Raw genomic sequence first — 18,761 nt, forward strand, 5'->3', positions numbered from 1 at the left:
AAAACAATGTAATTTGATTTCCTACCTTCACTTACCTTCCTCGTTAGGTACTTCTCCAGTCTCCTAGAAATCAAGTATATGCTATGAGAAATTGAATGTTTTGAATTGTGGGAATTGTGGATTTGGGGAAATGAAGCAAAGTCCGAAAGCCACGCGCCGCACTCGCCACTACGGACCTGTTCCGTTCACGATTGTGCCTTTTATGATGAATGCTACTTGAAAAGTCAAGTTTGGTGCTGATGTTAATTACTATGTTGGAGTAGAAGTGTCAATTGAGGTGAGGGTATAACTGTACTTTAATACTTGGAGTTAAGCTCACCTGTCTTATAAAGCCCATTTGCTCTGAAGTTTCACCTATCTTTAAATTTTCCTTTTCACTCATTCTTGTTAGATTAGGGATAAATTTTAGCCCAATCTTTTCTTTTGGGGTGAACTGGACTTTGAAAGCTATCCAAAAGGTAAATGTTTTTTCATGGTTGGTTCTATTAAAGTTTTTTGCACTGTTAAACTTCGTTTAAGTTCACATTTAGTTGAGAAGTAGGTTGCCATGTGAGGTGCTTGATAGATAGAAGTTACTCGGTACTCAAAGGCGGATCCAATATTTTAGCTCTGTGGATTCAACATTTATTATTTTTGGCGTTGAGCCCATTATATTTTTAAAGTTATGTGTTCATATCTATTATTTATTGTAATTTTAGTATATTTTTATCCATATATTTATACTGCATATAGAAAGTACTGGGTTCAGATGAATCCGTTGTCCGAAGGCTGCATCCGCCCCGTTGTCCGAAGGCTGCATCCGCCCCTGTCGGTACCTATATTGTTGGAAGATAGTAGGTATCTTATGGAATAGCAGTAGGTATCTTATGGAATAGTCCAGGAGTGCATAAGTTGATTTGGACACAACCATTATATGAAAAAAGAATAGGTTGCTTTGTTAGCTTAGCAAAAAAGCCTCATGAGTGGGAGGTGATGGAGAAGAAGTGTAGTGCCTTCGAAGGTCTATAGTTGCTAACGTTTAGCTATGTATTTGCATGCATGTATGTATTTGTATGGTTATGATATTGGTGAAGTACTAGACGGAGAAGAAAGATAGGAGAAAGAGAAAAAGAATGAGAGAAGAATAAGGGAGGTATCCTTAGTGTGCTCTACTTCCGGCCAAGAGAGGTTGCTTTGAGCGCTTTGTATCCAACCAAGAGGTTGATAGTTCGAGTCACTAAGGTAGGAAGGGAGGAAAGTGCAAAAACTTGTAGCCCTAAGAAGAGGATTTGGATTTTGTAGGGTGTTGTTTACCAAAATGGGAGCAAAAAAAGAAGGTAGAGGTAAATTTAAGCATTGGTCGCCTAAGGTGTTATTTAAGTATGTTGCAAACAAAGTATATGAAGGTCTTTCCTTTTTAGTTTGTTTTAAAGGAGTGACATCTTTGTATATTTGAAAATTCTTTAACTTCAAACTTTTCATCTTACTCCTAACGACATGCTCTTATAGCAATAGAAATGGCATAACATATTTAAGACCACAAGTTATAAGGGTACTTTTGATATGTGCCAAAAATATTTCTTTCTTAAACTTTATGCTTAGTCAAACAATGCTATATAAAATAAAAAGGAGGGGGTATGATTATCTCTAATAGGAGTAATAGATTATTCTTCAGTAAGGTAAAGACAAATAACATAAAAAATAGAAGATAATGATAAAGTTTTCTTTGTGATTTACATCAGATATATCGTCGGCCATAATTTGCCGTTTGGATTTTTGAATGACTAGAGATTTACTTCCTTGCAGCTAGTTTTTGCTTATCTCGCTAGTTGGCTTAACTAATGTTGGATGGACTTTGTGAAAGTAAATAAAGTTAGTGTTAATGCTTGTTGAATTGATGGCTGGCAGCAGTGGCACAGCTAAAGGTAAGGAGTGGGTTCAATTGAATCCCCTTTATCCGTAAATTACAGTGTGCAAGTAGGGTAGAAACACTTTTTTTTGTATATATATAAACGGTTGAATGCCTTACCATAAAAGGAGATTTCTAGGTATAATATTTTTGCTTTTTTTTTTAATCTCCTTGTCAGGAATTTTGGCTCCGCGGCTCCTCCATTGGCTGGCATAACTGGTTATTGTTGTTTTTTCGTGCTTTAATTCCTTTATAATGCTCATTATAAGTTGACATAATAGTCTTCAGTTCATGAATGACAAACATAAAGCTGTATGAAATTCTTGATGTACAAATTGTAGCTTCCATCTTGTCTCTCTGTACTCTACTAAAAAGTAAACAAGTTTGGGTTTTGTATGCATGACTTAAATTTCTGCATTCAGGTGAGTTAGAGGCATGGAGCCGGAAATACACAGACTAGTCCCTTGGTCTAGTATACTTAGGTTTTAACTTACAGGAATTACTGAACAAGAATAGTATATGCATGTGCAAAGAATTTTGTCTAACATGCTCTTTTGAATTTGAATCCCCATACTCCTTCTGTCTGTCTTTGTCTCTGACTGTTTCTGATAGTTTTGTTTACTATACCCTGGTCTTTATCTTATACTAGGTTAGGCCTTCTTGCTTTAAAATCCGTATACCTGACTTTTATTTGGGGTATATGCTTATTCTCAGATATTTAATTCCTCTTCAACCCTTAAGGTGAGTTCGTTAAACATTATTGACCTGTTCAGTAATGATCCTGTAGGGGTGGATGTGAAGGCAAGCCTCTGACAGTACTGGACATAGTGGACCCACTATATTGGATAAAGAGCACTCTCCAATTGATGCCTGAAGCCTGTACTCTATGTCGCCAGTATGTCCAGCACCTCTTTGCCGCCAGTTTTGGAAAGCTGGGAACTACAATGACGGGCTTTTTTCCAAGTCTTCCCCTAAAAGTATAATTCTTTCAAATACTCGATCTCTGTCTTTGTCCAAATACATATGCTTTGGTGAGTTTAAGGATTCTGTTCATGATGAGTTAGACAGTGATTGCCCATGCTTTAAACTATTTGAAGTGATACCTTCACCTATTATCTTCCTTTTTCCTTCCAGTTAAAACATGTATGTGAGGCTTCATGTCAACTCACCAGCAGATTCCTGGTCACGTATACACTTATATCTCCATCTACTGTTATCTGACTTGTGGTCTCTTTTGGCAGATGGGACCAGTTTCCTGCGTATACACCCCAAGTTCCTTCACTCGAATGCCACTTCACATAAATGGGCATTTGGGGGTACGTGTTCTTGTCAGTGCCTCAGCTTACAAGGGTCGAATAATTGCTGACTTCACTTGCTTTCCTTGTGTTCTGTTTTGTAGCCATAGCTGAACTGGTTGACAACGCTGTTGATGAGGTAAATTGCTGTTCAAGTTTCTAAGTTTTTCTATGTTTTATTTCGTTTTTGGGCAGGAAATGATAGAAGTTGCTTCCTATTTTCTGCTGCGCTGGGGAAAATTGCTAACATATTTGGTATATGGAGGCTACACTTGTTGTTCTCTTCATGCTCTTAACTACTTAACCCTATTTTTGTTTAGAATTCCTAATTATGATGTCTTTGACCTATTTTTTTTATTGGAAAACCTCTGAAGTAAGTGATGGAGTGAAACATCTATATTTTAACTATATTGTCACTCCATTTGTCCTGTGTTAAAAGTTTGTTGATCTAGAGAAAATGGACATTGGGCCTAATTGAACCCCAAAAGTTAGCTTATGATGTGAAGATTATCCAAGACGATATAAGGAGATAATAGCCTATTCTCTCGGCCAATGTGGGGCATTCTAACAGTCTAACCGCACGCCCATGTCTAGACTTTTGGAGCATGGACAATATAATATGGGGGCCCAACATTGGGTGAACTAAGAATAGAGATGAGTCTAGCACTGATACTGTGTAAAAGAAGATGAATCTAGAGTCTAACTCAACTCCAAAAGCTAGCTCATATTGAGAAACTACGCAAAATTGTATAAAGCAACAACAATCCATTCGCTTAACCATGTGGGACATTCTAACAATTGACATGAGTAGAAATGTAAGCTTTCAAAAATGTGGATTGATTTGAAGCCATCTCTTTGTCGTTTAAAGCGATAAATCAATATGAAGCGAGGGGTTATTGCTTCAGAGAAGTGTGCACTTCAAATAATGACGCACAAAGCAATCGGTACTTTGAATCTCAACAGTGAAGAGTTGTACCAATATCGGTATTATTATTACTTTGATAAGGAATACTGTTATTATATATTTAATGCTGAATTAGTGACTTTAATTACAATTTGAGTATTATAGTGGTAAACTCTATGTTGGGTATTTCCAATTTTCCGTAAATTATGCGCCTCACTTTTCGTTTCAAGCCCTATGGTTTTTTGCGCTTTTTGCTTTAAGAGACACTAGTCTTGTGCAATCCTTATCGAATGAGCTTGTTTTTGAGGTTGAGTTAGACCAAGATCTATTTTCCTAACCAAAGCAATTAGTAGGAAACTTCCTTATTTGATATAACCTAAACTCCTACACGAAAACTCTATAATATGTTGTTCACCTCTCAATTCAGTAAGAGTTTTCTCTTTTTTATCTTTTCACATATAGATGACAATCTCAGGGCATATAATCAGTCATGTATGTGATAAAGCTGTGACTCATCCATCTCATGCAGTTGAGTATGCTTACTTTTCTATTTTTGCATTCCATGTTTCATTTGTTTGGCAGATACAAACTGGGGCCACCTTCGTCATTGTAGATAAATTATTAAACCCGAAGGATGGAAGTTCAGCTTTATTAATTCAAGGTATCCATTTCTTTCTGGGTTTTTTTGTTCTTCTGATAGTGAAGGTTGCTGTTCTTATGGTTGTACAACTATTAATATGAGACTGACAGTTTCTATTATTCTACTAGATAATGGTGGTGGAATGGACCCCGAAGCCATGCGTTGCTGTCTGAGTTTTGGATTTTCAGATAAGAAGTCTGAATCAGCCATTGGACAGTGTATGGAGATTAAATAATTGTTTTTCCTTTCCCGTTCTCTCGTTTTTTTATGTAAGTAATGTATCTCCTTTCAGACGGAAATGGTTTCAAGACAAGTTCGATGAGGCTCGGGGCTGACGTTGTTGTATTCAGCCGCTGTATGAAGAACAGGTTTGATACCAGTGGATTATAATTGCACGTGCTGTTTACTTTTTTCCTTCTTTCATCCTGGGAGAATTTTACACTATGTAGCAGTCAAAATGGGGTCTTTCTCTTTGTCAGGATGTGAACTTACTTGGAGAGAGATGCTGATGTATCTCTACAGGATTACAACTTTGTATAATAGGGGTTTATAGTTTTGTATTTCGACACTATAAAGTTGATTTTTGACTTGTTGAAGTGAAGGAAGAAGGATAAGATGACAAAAATGGTCCTTTATGTTTTTCGGTAGGTCTAAAATAGCCCCTTAAATACACCCGGAGCGGTTTTGGTCCTTTAAGTTAGCCAAAAGTAAGCATTTTTGGTCTCTGTCAAATGTTTAACAAACTCTAATTGTAGATTTAACGGATTTGCGAAAAAAAAAATTTAACAGAAACTCAAAATTGGAGGTGCAATTGCTGCTATTTTTTAAAATCTATTTCTGGTGTCTTGTGCATTTTTTGGTGATGCAGTTTCTGGGATTTGACGGGATTTTCTTGATGTTCCCGGCTGAATAATTGTTTCTTTCCACTATTCTCTTTAAATCTAACTTCCAGAATTTTTTAATTATTTGGCAGCGACCAAAAGTGCTCATTTTTAGTGAAATCAGGAGTACAATAATGGACTATTTTAAACTTATCCCAAACATAAAGCTTCCGACCTATATACCTTGAAGCAGTTGAACTTAGGGGGTACTATTTAGCTTTCAACTACTTGTTTGTTTGGTTGGATCTGTTGCTGATTTAAGCAGTGTTATTAATAGTCAACTTTTCGTTGCTTAAAGCAATTGAACTTAGGGGGTACTATTTAGCTTTCAACTATTTGTTTGTTTGGTTGGATCTGTTGCTGATTTAAGCAGTGTTATTAAAAGCCATCTTTTCGTTGCTTAAGGTGATGAAGCAATGCGAAGTGAGGGGTTATCACTTCATGGGTGAACCCGTGCGCCTCAGAGAAGTGTGCACTTCAAATAAGGATGTGCAACGTGATCTCAACGAGAAGCGATCCATTCTTTAAATCTCAAGTTTAAGGGGTTGGCTTAATATCCGAGTTGTATATTGGATGCTTAAATTATCAATCTTTATTGCAATTTGATTATTTAAGTACTAAAAGCAACTATGCTTGATATTTTTTTATTTTGTAAATTATGCGTTTCACTTTGACAAAGCATGTGCTTCAGTTCTTGCTTTTCGCTCAAGCCCGATGAGCCTTGTGACTTTTTTGCGCTTTTTCACTTTTAAATACATTTAATTTAAGGATTTCAGGACCAACTCTTTTACCAAATTAACTTGAAGGACCAAACTGGACCTGGTCATAAGTTTTAGGAATTAAAGGTATTGTTTCTCGCTTTAGGTTTACATGACACTGTCTTTTGAGGGGTATATGTAATAAGGCCTCATTCTGCCTTAAAGTTCTTCCTCCATCAATTAGAATTTGTCATATGTAATAGTGCCCGATTACTGTTTCTTCTATTCTTCCTTCCTACCCTGACACAATATTTCCCTTTGTTAGAACTATTTTAGGTAACTGTTCTAGTATTCCAAGTTAAATGTTCTTTTTGACTTGGTTACTTTATGATGTTCTTGTTCTACTTAGGATCCGTCAAGGTAAGAATTAAAAAATGTATCTTGTTTAATTAATGTTAAATGGGAAGATTATATGGGCGACCTGCTAGTTGTAAAAAAGACAATTACCTTCTTTTTTGTCTGCAATTTATGGAGTAGAAGAGGGGAAGAGTTTAGGATAATTCAACATCGGAAAGAAATGTCCTTATTAAACAGGATGAATGTTCACTTTGGGATGGATCTCTTCTTGGGACCAGTAGCATGTGAAAAGCAGAAAGGATCTCTCTTTCTTCTTTTCCCTCGAAGGGCTAGGGGATACTACCCTACTCTACTCTAGGCTGTTTCACCTCTGCAACTCCAACGTCTTGTTTTCTTTTCTATTTCCTGAATGGTCAGTTTAAAGAAGATACTACAAATAATTATTCTTATGGTGAATGAAAGAAGCATTTTTCTTTTGGATCCGGCAACTTGCTCACTGTAGTTGGTCATTAATCCTTTGATCTCTCTACGCTTCTATTCTGAGCAGGCAATGGACACAAAGCATCGGTCTTCTCTCCTATACATTTTTGACACGAGCAGGCCTTGACAGAATAGTGGTTCCTATGGTGAGCCTTTTCATTTGCCTCTCTAAGCATTTACCGCAATATACAAGCAGTTGTATTGGTTACAGTGTTTTAAAAGGCATTTTTGGGGTGGGTCCCGGGGCGAATCCTGTGTCGGGGCATAGTAAAAACACAGCAGGGCGATCCTGGGGGCAAAAGTATCGCGAGGCATAAGCCCCATTCTTCTGGGCATATGCTTACGCGTTGGGTAAGTTTTTGTTTTGGGGCGTAAGCCTACGATGCCTCTCAGATTAGAATTAAAATTGCTAAACAAGTCCTTAATATAATATCAAAAAGCACAAAGTCAGCTTGTTATTAAATTCTAAAAAGTTAAAAAAGTTTAAAGTCAAGAAATTTCTTAGCCCTAATTTTTATTCTTTCTCTTCGTCATCTACCGGGTAAAGGAGAAAATGATCAATTTGCAATGACAAAGCAAACATGCATCATCCTCCATCACTTGCTCTGGTTTGACGCTTTTGATTGTAGATTCCTTCTTTGCTTGTCTTTCTTTTGAAGTTCTTATGCTCTTTCAAGTTAGTATATACATTTCTACTCTATATATTTCCGAAGTCTGATTAGTCTTTTCAGATGAAGCAATCCTGATTAGTTTTTAGTCAATTGTTGATTCTATTTAGGGTTTTAAGATGAAGCAATTCTATACACATTTCCACTTGTTTTATATTTTATTGAAATTTCTGTAATTTCTATGTAATATTTACCTTCTTTTAATTATAATTTCCGTTATATCAATTTGTAAAATATTACAAATAAAGATTCATGGGGCTTACACTCAGCCCCATGAGGCTTATGTCCCGCCTCGCCTCGCGCCCGCGTCTTTAAAACACTAATTGGTTATTTGATCTACAAGCAACTAATCAGGCTTGGTTTCTGAATGATAAAAAAAATATTCAGGATTGGTTTTCTGTATGTGCTGAGTGGTAATTGTGCATTCAATTATTTATTCTGACAATCCCGTTCGGTCCTTTTTTAAAAGAAAATCCTTCTTTTTGGAGTGTTCAATATGCCTTTGAAAACGTGAGATTAGTAATTGTGTATCTGTGGTTTGGTTGAACATATAAAACTTACCTTTAGAATGTTGATGCAAGTTTTATCTTGTCCGTATCCTTTAAAATGGATTGGGAAGTTACTTCTTATAGACTACCCTTGCCAAGTGCGATCTGTGTCAGTAAGCACAAGCACCTGATTCAAAACTTTAAGCATTATCCGATGCTTATTTCCAGCATACACAGAGTTGTGTGTGCTCTTGTAATCCACCTGTTCAATGTCATTCCAGTTTGATATGTGAATTTACAGCTTATGTGCATGAAGCTATCAGTTAGTACTGATTGAGCTGGGTACAACAACAACAACCCAGTATAATCCCACTACTGGGGTCTGGGGAGGGTAGTGTGTACGCAGACCTTACCCCTACCCTGGGGTAGAGAGGTTGTTTCCAATAGACCCTCGGATAATGCATATGCATAGTAAAAACACAGCAGGGCGATCCTGGGGGCAAAAGTATCGCGAGGCATAAGCCCCATTCTTCTGGGCATATGCTTACGCGTTGGGTAAGTTTTTGTTTTGGGGCGTAAGCCTACGATGCCTCTCAGATTAGAATTAAAATTGCTAAACAAGTCCTTAATATAATATCAAAAAGCACAAAGTCAGCTTGTTATTAAATTCTAAAAAGTTAAAAAAGTTTAAAGTCAAGAAATTTCTTAGCCCTAATTTTTATTCTTTCTCTTCGTCATCTACCGGGTAAAGGAGAAAATGATCAATTTGCAATGACAAAGCAAACATGCATCATCCTCCATCACTTGCTCTGGTTTGACGCTTTTGATTGTAGATTCCTTCTTTGCTTGTCTTTCTTTTGAAGTTCTTATGCTCTTTCAAGTTAGTATATACATTTCTACTCTATATATTTCCGAAGTCTGATTAGTCTTTTCAGATGAAGCAATCCTGATTAGTTTTTAGTCAATTGTTGATTCTATTTAGGGTTTTAAGATGAAGCAATTCTATACACATTTCCACTTGTTTTATATTTTATTGAAATTTCTGTAATTTCTATGTAATATTTACCTTCTTTTAATTATAATTTCCGTTATATCAATTTGTAAAATATTACAAATAAAGATTCATGGGGCTTACACTCAGCCCCATGAGGCTTATGTCCCGCCTCGCCTCGCGCCCGCGTCTTTAAAACACTAATTGGTTATTTGATCTACAAGCAACTAATCAGGCTTGGTTTCTGAATGATAAAAAAAATATTCAGGATTGGTTTTCTGTATGTGCTGAGTGGTAATTGTGCATTCAATTATTTATTCTGACAATCCCGTTCGGTCCTTTTTTAAAAGAAAATCCTTCTTTTTGGAGTGTTCAATATGCCTTTGAAAACGTGAGATTAGTAATTGTGTATCTGTGGTTTGGTTGAACATATAAAACTTACCTTTAGAATGTTGATGCAAGTTTTATCTTGTCCGTATCCTTTAAAATGGATTGGGAAGTTACTTCTTATAGACTACCCTTGCCAAGTGCGATCTGTGTCAGTAAGCACAAGCACCTGATTCAAAACTTTAAGCATTATCCGATGCTTATTTCCAGCATACACAGAGTTGTGTGTGCTCTTGTAATCCACCTGTTCAATGTCATTCCAGTTTGATATGTGAATTTACAGCTTATGTGCATGAAGCTATCAGTTAGTACTGATTGAGCTGGGTACAACAACAACAACCCAGTATAATCCCACTACTGGGGTCTGGGGAGGGTAGTGTGTACGCAGACCTTACCCCTACCCTGGGGTAGAGAGGTTGTTTCCAATAGACCCTCGGCATCCTTCTCTCCAAGAACTCCCACCTTGCTCTTGGGGTGACTCGAACTCACAACCTCTTGGTTGGAAGTGGAGGGCGCTTACCATCAGAGCAACCCACCTGATTGAGCTGGGTGAAAATCATTTTAAAGAAATAGACCCTCGGCATCCTTCTCTCCAAGAACTCCCACCTTGCTCTTGGGGTGACTCGAACTCACAACCTCTTGGTTGGAAGTGGAGGGCGCTTACCATCAGAGCAACCCACCTGATTGAGCTGGGTGAAAATCATTTTAAAGAAATAGACCCTCTGTTTCCTGGCCAGCAAATAACAAAGTTTAGAAGGAACTTATAAAAAGAGTTAGAAAAGGCTAGTTTACCGCTTATAATTACTTTACCTTTATTTTAGTTCCCAAAACTTGTTAAATATCAAATCATAGTTGTCACAAATAATGAAAAAGGGATTATTGTATTTATAAATGAGAACTTGTACTTATAATTTTGTAAAACTACACTAGGTGACGAATTTTATGTAGTACAAATATGACTATGTTTAGAAAATTTTGCAAAAAGCGAAGATTAACTGAAATAACTAGGTTTAAACAGGTAATTCATTTGCTTCCTATTTTAATTCTATTTCATGTATTAATTTATTTACATGCAATTTGCATCATCAAGATAAAACAATTTGTTTACATGCAACTAAAATCCAATAATACTGTTTGGGCTTTTGGGTTTTGCAGCTTTCTTTTATTAATTGCTAGAAATAAGTGATGAAATGTTAAAGAGCGAGATGGAATTGGTGTTGATGGGGGTCAATATGAAGTTTGGTATGACAGTAGAGTGTGATAAACAGAAGGGGCCAATAGTTGTTTCTTTTTAACTTTATCTAAATTTTTATCTTTATTTTATTGATATTTTGATTTGATGTTCCCTATTATATACTGATGTAAAAACTTTAACAGTAAACTTAAAACTTGTTGAAAGTGTATATGACCTGGTTATTTGTAAGCTTTTATTGGTCTAACTATAAATTTCCAGCCAGAAGTTATAAATGTTTTTATACTTTCCATTTGTTTATCAGTTTGTTATTTCATGTTAATACTAATTCCCCTTCATATTCTTTTGCATTGAGTCTCAGACATATCTCCTTTGCTTTCAGTTTTATTTATGTCTTTGTTTATGCATTTAAAATAAGAGTCTGAACAACTACATTGATTAATATTAGAATCAAATGGGATGAAATCAGAATTTTTTATGGGTAATTTGAGCCTTGGTGAAAATTGAGGTGGAAAATGATTTTAGAATGTTGGAAGTTGAAGAATGTTTTAGTGGCTGGTCAATTGCCAGCCAATATAGTATAGGGAGAGAAATTGTTATTTATCATAGTTCAAGAGGCAAATGATTCTAACCATCTAACACTTCCTCCCTCTCTTGTCCTTAATTCTTTTAATATTTAAACTTCTTTGTTCATATGATACAGGTTGAATATGAGTTCATTTCAACAACTGGCAAATGGAATTCAATCCGCCCTGAACAGCATTTTGTGAATAACCTCTCGTTGATGTTGCAGTGGTCTCCATTTTCAACGGAGGAAGCCCTTCTTAAGCAAGTGAGTTTAAAACTGCATCAATTTGTCTCTTCTTAATTAAATAAAACATTACGCATAATATATCCTGACAAGGTTAATAGCCAATGTTATCATCCTAGAAAGGGCCAACTTTTTTTTTTTGAATGCTAAAGGGAAATTTGGCAGCGTGGAGTTTGACATGTAAGAGAGAGCTCAAGCGTGAGGGGTTGGTGGGGTGGAATGCGAGGCCATGCGAGTAGGGGAACATCTAATGCATAAATTAGATATCCCTTAATTAGTACTCCCTCTGTTTCAATTTATGTGAACCCATTTGACTGGGCACAGAGTTTAAGAAAAAAGAGAAGACTTTTGAACTTGTGGTGTAAAATGAGGCATCCTTATCCTTATCAAAAAAAAAATGAGGCACATATATATTGTGTGGCTATAAATCATTGTATAAAGGTAAATTGTTTCCAAATATGGAAAGTAGTCATTCTTTTTGACATGGACTAAAAAGGAGATAGGTTCACATAAATTGAAACGGAGGGAGTATAATAAAAGATCTTGAGAAGATGATGCCGTTTCTCATGGCATATGAAAGAATTAAAAGTCAAAAGAGTGGGAGGTAAACCCAAATGAAACTGCTTTTGCTTTTTGTAGTGTTGAAGTTTCTGCCATCTAAACACATGCTTTCTTGTCATTGATGAAAAGTGTTGTGGAATCTTCTACATTTGCTGCTTCAAAATTCAGGATGCCCTGGTGGTTGGATACTCAGAATCTTCGTCTTTTTAAGCTACTTCACATCTGAAAGTTACCTAGGGCTAGTTACTTAACTATTCTATCAGTGGACTATTCTTCATCTCTAAGCACCTCATCAGAATGAACTTTTTAACTACTTACCTGATCCATTGACCAGATGTATTAGATTAAATAAGCCGTTTTGCCTTTTTTTCTTTTTTTCTTTTTTCTTTTTTCTTTTTTTTTCTCTTGAGGTGTTGGAGGGTTTGATTTTGTTACCATGTTAAAGTTTCCTGGACAGCTGGACCTATCGTGATTAGATAAAACATTGTCTGTATTATGTCCTGACGAGGTTACTTGATACTGTTATCATTCTAGAAAAAGGAAATTTTCTGTCTGAATACTAATGGAGAATATATAAGGTTGGAGTTTGACATGTGAGGAAAAGAGCTCAAGTTAAAATGGGGAAGGGTGTCTGGGACTGCAAGGGCATGTGAGCAGAGAATCTCTGATGCATAACTGAGAGATCCTTTAAATTTTGTGGCAAAAGTCATCCTTAATTGCCAGATGCATTATGTCTATTTGATTCTTCTTCCTGTGTTCCAACTGTTGATATACCTTTTCTATAACCAACTATTCTTTTCCCACAACAGTTGGATGACATTGGTGATCATGGGAGTAGGATCATAATCTACAATTTGTGGCTAAATAATGAAGGCAAAATGGAGCTTGACTTTCAGTCAGATCCTGAGGTTTGATTTCTTTATCTGATTTAATTTTCCCATTTGGAATCTCTTGCACTGTTATTTACCATAATATGACTACCACTACAATAATTGCAGGATATTCGTATCTCTTGTGATGCAGAAAGTGGTAAAAGTTGCTCCAGCACGTCAGTAAGTGACCTGCATCTTGCCAACACTCTTCAGTATTCACTCCGAGTAAGTTCTTTAATGAACAAGATGCACTTGAAGTTTCTTCATTCAAGGAGATCCCTGATTTCTAACAATGTTGTATTCTTCTTCTAAACAGGCATATCTATCTGTCCTGTACTTGCAAATCCCTGAAAACTTTTGCATATGGTTGCGCGGACGGATTGTAGAGTATCATAACATTGCTAGAGATCTCAAGTATCCAGAATTTATCGTGTACAAACCTCAAAATGGTGGATGCAAAGAGGTTTGCACTAGTTTCTCTCTTTCTCAGACGTACTGTAAAGATTGATAACATTGATCAGAGCCTGCTCTTCTCTTCTATTTTATTTGTCAGAACAGTATATTAGTGCAAGCCCATTTCTTCCTTTGATCTGCTTATGATTAAAAAGAGACCGATTATCAAGCATAATATATGGACACACTCACACATACTATAATTTCTGGAAAAAATGTATAAATCTGTGTAAAGGGGGTACTTTGTGTTAATACATTAATATAACTTTTCCCTTCATATAAAGGATAAAAAAGGTAAGTTGAGTCAAACTTACTAAATGGAGGATGTAGTTAGGGTATTAGAAATGGTATTTTTAGAGAGCTGCATAGTGCAGTTTTTTGCTATAAAGCTTCAGATTTTTCTAATAACACTCAGCAGCTTCCCCCTTCTCCCTCTTTAAGATTCCTAACTGTTATATTTCTTTATTCTTTCCAGGGTTCCATCATTACTTCCATTGGCTTCCTAAAGGAAGCTCCACTGGTGAATATTCATGGTTTCAATGTCTACCACAGGAATCGTTTGATACTGGTGTGTTGCTCTATCCAATGTTTTGATTTTGTAAATGGTACTTTGACTCATCTAGCACCTTCAGAAATTTCCCCACTTCTCCAGAAGCCACTTTGCGCTTTTAAAAGACACAGCTTTTGAGGTTGACTCTAGGACCTGATAGTGACCGACATTGATATGCATAAAACGATAAAATGGTAAATATTCCACCTGTGTTACTACAAAATTGTTTTGCATAGTTATAAACCAGATATCCATACCTTCAGAGTCTATCAGGACTCAAATAATTTGATGAAAAAGAAAAAGAAAAAAAGGAAGAGAAGGAAAATGGATGAGATGAGATAGTTTCGTAATTTGAACCTAATTGATATGGAGGATAGAGGGAAAAGGATTTCTAAAGGGAAACTGTTTGCTGTGGGTCTGAAACAATGTTTCAGTATTAGTTCCATTACGCTTTTAGTTATGTATTCCTCCATATACCTTAGCTTCCCTTAAACATACCTTTTGTAAGCCTTCTCAATTTTTCCTTCCATCTCTTTTCTCCTCCGTTTCTGAAGTCTTATCTTTATGAACTGACGCTAAATATATATTCTGCATTAAACCTGATCTTCGGACAAGTATACACTTTTTTGCACTGTGTTTATATCCTTTTGCTTAGTTATCTTCTGCAATAACAGATTTTACTGTAAATGATATCTAGAGCCTACGTCTTGTCTTAAAAAATTTCCATTCATTTCTTTGCAGCCATTTTGGAATGTGGCAGGCTCTTCTACCACAAGAAGCAGAGGGATTGTAGGTAAGGAGCCTATGAAGCATTTCTTTGGACATTTCTTCTCTACTTGTGGTGCTTTATTCTTTTGGTCCACTACTAGCTGGAAAAGGCTCTAACTAATTTACCTGCCTTTTTAGGTGTTCTAGAAGCAAACTTTATTCAACCAACTCATAATAAACAGGACTTCGAGAAAACACCCCTCTTTCAAAAGCTCGAGAACCGATTAAAGGAGATGACATGGGAGTACTGGTAGGCTATTACTTAAAGAACTCTACGCCTACAAACTGCTGTTTAGCACTGAGTTGTATCGCTCCTATTCCTGGGCAGCCAGTTTATCTAACTTCTCCACATGGATTATACACCAATAAACTGCTGTTTAGAAAATGAGCTGAATCCCAACTGTCTTGGACGGCCATTTTACATTCTATGCATGGATTTCTCTCTTAAGCAAGGAAATGAGAACTGTCTATTTAGCTTCTCAAATTGATTACTATTGTTTATCATTCTGGATGCCCTTTTTCCTTGTTCTTTGTGTGATTCTTGTTAATTGAATGTTTATTTGTTGCTTGATTGATTTTATGTATTTATGATTTGATTTTGACAGGGATTATCACTGTGGACTAATTGGTTATCATGCAACTAAAAGGCTTCATAAACCTTCTCAGGTTTCATCAGAATCTAGACAGAAACATGGTACGTATCACCCCATTCCGTTGAGCAAAATGTCCTCTGCTGTTACTGGTGCCAAAGTTTTCTGTACTGGGAAACACGACACCTTTCTTCCCAAATAACACACAAGATGTTGACGGACCAAAAACAAATAGAGTCTGTTGTCAATATGTGCTTATTTCGGTGGGGTTTGGATGATTTCTCATTTCAAGGAGGATTTTGTAGCAATTTGTGAAACGAATAGAAGTGGGTGGAATCATCAAAGAATGTGATATGATAGTTTGTACCTGGATATGTCTTCTTGTCAGTAACTTGCCACAGGAGTTGAATCTCTTAAACTTGCAAACATCGTATCAAACAAAAGCACAGCTAACACGTGATACAGTTTGAAAATATTGTTTATTGTGCCCTAATCTTCTCTAATTTTTAGTGCTCCTGGCACATAATAGATATACCAAATACATCCACTATAGGAAGATCTGCAAGTTGAAGTTAATGGTGTCTAACTTCTGAATGATGGCTTAAAAACAGTAGTATTGTAATATATCCCATCAGACATTATTTAGTATTTGATCAAATTAAGGGGACATGGAGATATAGAAGAATGTGTCATAATTCATAGTAGATGTATTGTTTGGGAACTTGTTGCTGTCTCCCGTCTTGCATGTGTTCGCAGATTGCATTTTCATATATTTTATCCACTGGGCATACAGTATTAATGCATAAATTTCTCTTTGATCCCTCGAGGTTGTTCAACTTTCATTTCACCTCTATTTGCTATCAGAATAGGTCTAGCCCTTGGCCTTTTAACAACCCGATGAGTTTGCGCTATACATTCTAGTTTTGTCAGTCTCCCCCCCTTCCGCACCAACCAACCCCCACCCCACCCCACCCCCCCAAAACCAAAGAAAATGATGTAAATGTCCGTATTACCCGTAAGCACCTTTTGTCATTAGTACCTCTCATACAATCTTTTGTGATTTACAGCAACCGCGAAAAGGAAAGACCATGATCATTCAATAGAACCTGAAATTCTGAAACGAAAGGCGGGATTAAGGGTCAATCTAACTGGTCCCGAGTCCATTCAAAATCCGGTTTGTGTCTACGAACTTTCCTCCACTTATTTTGACTTCAATAATTGACTGTGAAACTTAGCATTATGTTTTTCCATTTTGTCCATGCATTTGAGGTCATTCTCTGCTTTTGTTTTAATCTCTTCTTTATGTTTAACTGAACATAGCCTGCCACCACTACCACAAGTCACTTGGAAGATCAAGAGATGGTCCTCCTCCTTAAAGAGAACAAAAGGCTCTACGCACGGTGAGTTCAAAATGAGTCACTTGACTTCTTTTTTATCCTAATTATTCCCACCATGACGGTATTTGCTTGGATACAGAGTTTAAGGTAGAATGAATAACTTTTGACACAAGATAAATAACATACTAAAATTACCTTAGGATCATGTGATCTTCTACTTGTTATTTCATCCCTATAAGAGCATGTCATTAAGAGAAAATGAGAATTTTAAAATAAAAGAGTTAACAAGTATAAAAAGGTGTCAATCTTTTTGAAACAGAACAAAAAGAAACAATGTTAGATAAATAGAATGGAAGGAGTAGTATGATAAATTCCAAATTCCAATTGCACCCGTACTTTCGGGAAAGTACAATTCAGAAAGATAAATATACTTAGCTCATGATTGCCAGCACTTTGCCTTCTTCCTTGTAAACGTGTTGTTCATGATAACCAGCATTTTGCATTCTCCCTTCTCGTAAACATCTGGAGTTGTTACTTGTAACATACTAGTCTTTTCAGATGCTCTTTTCTAAAGTTCCCTTTCATGTGCTTTTTCTGTCCTTCAGATGCTTTGAATATGAAAAGATGGATGAGGAACTTAATGCTAAGGTATACCTAATAGAGTTTGCTTTAGCTGTTGTGTTTTGATGTTCCAGTTGAACCGCAGCATCTAGTTTCAAGTTTTTGCTCTAGTATATTATGAAAGATCTTGAGAACCATGTATTGTTTATGCAACCTATGTAGGTAACTTTGCTAAGGAAGGAACTGAAGGAAGCCCAGCGCGAATACGGTCGGTTGCTAGTTGAATCAGGATCCCTGGAGTACCCCAAGATGGAAAGTGCTGTTACTCTATAGATAATACTTGTTATAGTGCTCGTATGTATATATATTTGTAAACTTTAAGAAATCCCTTGCTCAACTTCTATCTGCTTGTAAGAATAGGGAGCTAACTTGTTATAGTACTTGTATGTACATATTTTCTGTAAACTATAAATTTTTGGTTAAGAAATCCGATGTAGCGTCTGCTGAAACTAGCAGTTTTTTCTTCTGTCTGTGACCTTCACATCTGCACATTTGCTTGTCCCTTCCATATAGGGGTGGATGCAGGTGGAAGGGAGTGGGGTTCACGTGCACTCGTACTCCCCTTCCTAAATCATTATAGTAATGCTATCTCTTTAAAACTTCCTAAATCATTATAGTAATGCTATCTCTTTAAAACTATATAAAATATATGTGCACCCAAGATCAAAAAATTCTATGGTATATGACTCACCTTTAGCTTATCGAGAATATAGCCATGGATAGGAGCACATAGATGTCGAGAATTAGGGTAGTAGGTTAGGAGGTAGTAATAGTAGTCTAGTATTTCTTTGTCTTATATTTCTATTACTAACTACTGCTTCTTTTGCTTCGGTTTTTCTATTATCTTGTTGCTACTCTTCTTTTTTCATGGCTTCTTTACTACTTTATTTCCTTTTTACTACTGCCGGTTTTTGCTTTCCTTGAGGCTTGAGCCAATGGTCGATCGGAAACAACATCTCTAACTTCACAAGGTAAGGGTAATGTCTGTGTATACATTATCCTCCCCACATTCTACTAATGAGATTATACTGGGATTGTTGTTATTGTTGAGTCTAAACTAGTACTAGTAGTGAAGGATGTACCATATAGTCAACAGATTCAATTGAACCAATAGTTTTGACACGGCGTGTGAAAATCACTAAAAAGGATAAATAAATCTCACATTTTAAGGAGCAAATCTATGCATTTCTATTTATAACCGCTAAACAATACCCTGCCAGTAAGTTCCCCACCTAGTGTAGTTTTTTAGCCAATTTTATTAGGATTTTGTCCTAATTTTCTTTGCATATTTGAGTTTTATCCTTTCTTGAAGGAAGGAAAAATAGTTTA

The 18,761-nt window shown here is 36.3% G+C and overlaps 1 protein-coding gene across 9 annotated transcripts; it reads left to right on the forward strand.

The window, feature by feature from the left end:
* Nucleotides 1-138: 138 nt before the first annotated feature.
* On the forward strand, nt 139-17,898 carry LOC104102936 (protein MICRORCHIDIA 6-like). 9 transcript variants are annotated; one of them, XM_009610784.3, is made up of 22 exons: nt 357-458; nt 1,786-1,904; nt 2,067-2,107; nt 2,676-2,919; nt 3,130-3,204; nt 3,288-3,322; nt 4,670-4,748; nt 4,856-4,945; nt 5,020-5,095; nt 7,211-7,289; nt 11,573-11,701; nt 13,051-13,149; nt 13,240-13,338; nt 13,430-13,576; nt 14,042-14,134; nt 14,858-14,909; nt 15,023-15,134; nt 15,490-15,578; nt 16,542-16,648; nt 16,795-16,874; nt 17,417-17,459; nt 17,595-17,898. In XM_009610784.3, exons 4-22 carry the CDS (start codon nt 2,775-2,777, stop codon nt 17,703-17,705), a joined length of 1,740 nt encoding a protein of 579 aa, XP_009609079.1. In that variant the 5' UTR covers nt 357-458; nt 1,786-1,904; nt 2,067-2,107; nt 2,676-2,774; the 3' UTR covers nt 17,706-17,898. The 9 variants fall into 9 exon arrangements, with proteins under 9 accessions (XP_009609080.1, XP_009609082.1, XP_009609077.1 ...); XM_009610785.4 differs by lacking the exons at nt 357-458; nt 2,067-2,107 and adding an exon at nt 139-277; XM_009610783.3 differs by lacking the exon at nt 2,067-2,107.
* The last annotated feature ends 863 nt before the right edge of the window (nt 17,899-18,761 follow it).

This window comes from Nicotiana tomentosiformis, chromosome 6 (genome assembly GCF_000390325.3).
Source record: "Nicotiana tomentosiformis chromosome 6, ASM39032v3, whole genome shotgun sequence".
Lineage (NCBI taxonomy): Eukaryota > Viridiplantae > Streptophyta > Magnoliopsida > Solanales > Solanaceae > Nicotiana > Nicotiana tomentosiformis.

Coding starts and splice junctions, on each gene's coding strand:
- LOC104102936 (XM_009610785.4), top strand. CDS start 2,775: ATGTCGCCAGTATGTCCAGCACCTCTTTGCCGCCAGTTTTGGAAAGCT. Junction 2,920..3,129: donor GTCCAAATACATATGCTTTG/GTGAGTTTAAGG, acceptor CTCTTTTGGCAG/ATGGGACCAGTTTCCTGCGT. Junction 13,150..13,239: donor ACTTTCAGTCAGATCCTGAG/GTTTGATTTCTT, acceptor CAATAATTGCAG/GATATTCGTATCTCTTGTGA.